Below are 1656 nucleotides of genomic sequence, written 5' to 3' on the forward strand. Positions count from 1 at the left end.
TCTTCCAATAGATCTAGTTCTTCCAGAAAGGTCTGAGTCTTCCAAACAATGTCTTCCAGAAAGAAATCCAGGTCTTCCAGTCAGCTGATGTCTTCCAGAAGAATCTACGTCTTCCACCAAATCCAAGTCTTCCAATCAGTCAAGTTCTTCCGGAAAAGTCCATGTCTTCCAGTAAATCAGTGTCTTCCAGAAGGAAATCTAGATCTTCCAGTCAATTCAAGTCTTCCAGAGAAATCTACGTCTTCCATAAAATCAAGTTCTTCCAGAAAAATCCAGGTCTTCCAATTAATTTGTCTTCCACCAAATCAGGTCTTCCAGCCACCACCCCATGTCTTCCAGATAAAATCGGTGTCTTCCCCTAAATCTAGGTCTTCCACTTAAGCATGTCTTCCAGAAAAGTCATGTCTTCCAGTAACCTCCAGGACTTCCTGGAGATCTTCCGATCAATGTCTTCCTGAAGATCTGTGTCTTCCAGAATATCTATGTCTTCCTGCAATATCCCAGTCTTCCAGCAAATCCACGTCTTCCGGACAATTCAGGTCTTCCTGAGAATCCATGTCTTCCAGCAAATCTATGCCTTCCAGGAAATCCCTGTCTTCCATTAAATCCTTAGCTTCCAGGAAATCTGTGTCTTCCTCTAAATCCTTAGCTTCCAGGAAATCCACGTCTTCCAACAAAGCCATGTCTTCCAGAAAATCCATGTCTTCCAGGAAATGCATGTCTTCCAGAAAATTCATGTCTTCCAGCAAAGCCACGTCTTCCAGAAAATCCACAACTTCCAGAAAATCCACGTCTTCCAGAAAAATCCACGTCTTCCAGAAAAATCCACGTCTTCCAGAGAACTCCATGTCTTCCAGCAGAATCCATGTCTTCCAGCAAAGCCACGTCTTCCAGAAAAGCCATGTCTTCCAGCAAAATCCACAACTTCCGGAAAAATCCAGGTCTTCCAGAAAAATCCATGTCTTCCAGAGAACTCCATGTCTTCCAACAAAATCCATGTCTTCCAGCAAAGCCACGTCTTCCAGAAAATCTACATCTTCCAGAAAATCCACATCTTCCAGAAACTCTGTGTCTTCCAGAAAATCTATGTCTTCCAGAAAAATCCATGTCTTCCTACACCTACAGGTCTTCCAGCATCTCCAGGGCTTCCAGCATCTGCTCGTCTTCCTGCATCTCTGCATCTTCCAGCATCTTTATGTCTTCCAACATCTTCAGGTCTTCCATTGGTGGGCTCAATATCCATGTCTTCCAGTGGCTTCAGTGTGCTGTTCTAACATTCAGGTCTTCCAGTGTCTGCAATATCCAGGTATTCTAACATGTTCTATAGTCCATGATTTCCACCCTATCCCCATGCCAAGCCTTTTTCAAATCCTATCTTCTCTGTCTTACTCTTTCCATGTTAGTATCTTCCCGGATTTATATATTCCGATTTAGATATTATTGCTTCTAGTAGAATTAGCTTCAACAAGTTTAGTAAAACATTCCTTCTAAGAGGTTAGATTTTATGAACTAACTAGACTGCAATTTAATTGTTTTTTTCTGTTACAAAATTTGTGATTAGTCCCTACAACTTTTTAAGATAGTATTCATGAAAAGCTTCTACAGAGTAAACAGGATTGCTACATTAAATTCTATTACTTTATTAAATGCTCATAG

At 41.1% G+C, this 1656-nt stretch overlaps 1 protein-coding gene across 1 annotated transcript; it reads right to left on the bottom strand.

Annotated features, from left to right (window-relative positions):
• Positions 1 to 480: 480 nt before the first annotated feature.
• On the bottom strand, positions 481 to 1181 carry LOC131478661 (cerebellar degeneration-related antigen 1-like). Its single transcript, XM_058659177.1, is given in 4 exon segments — positions 481 to 593; positions 596 to 812; positions 844 to 924; positions 990 to 1181. Coding segments are annotated over 4 exon segments (603 nt in total).
• Between the last annotated feature and the right edge of the window lie 475 nt (positions 1182 to 1656).

The sequence above is a fragment of the Ochotona princeps genome, chromosome X (genome assembly GCF_030435755.1).
Source record: "Ochotona princeps isolate mOchPri1 chromosome X, mOchPri1.hap1, whole genome shotgun sequence".
Lineage (NCBI taxonomy): Eukaryota > Metazoa > Chordata > Mammalia > Lagomorpha > Ochotonidae > Ochotona > Ochotona princeps.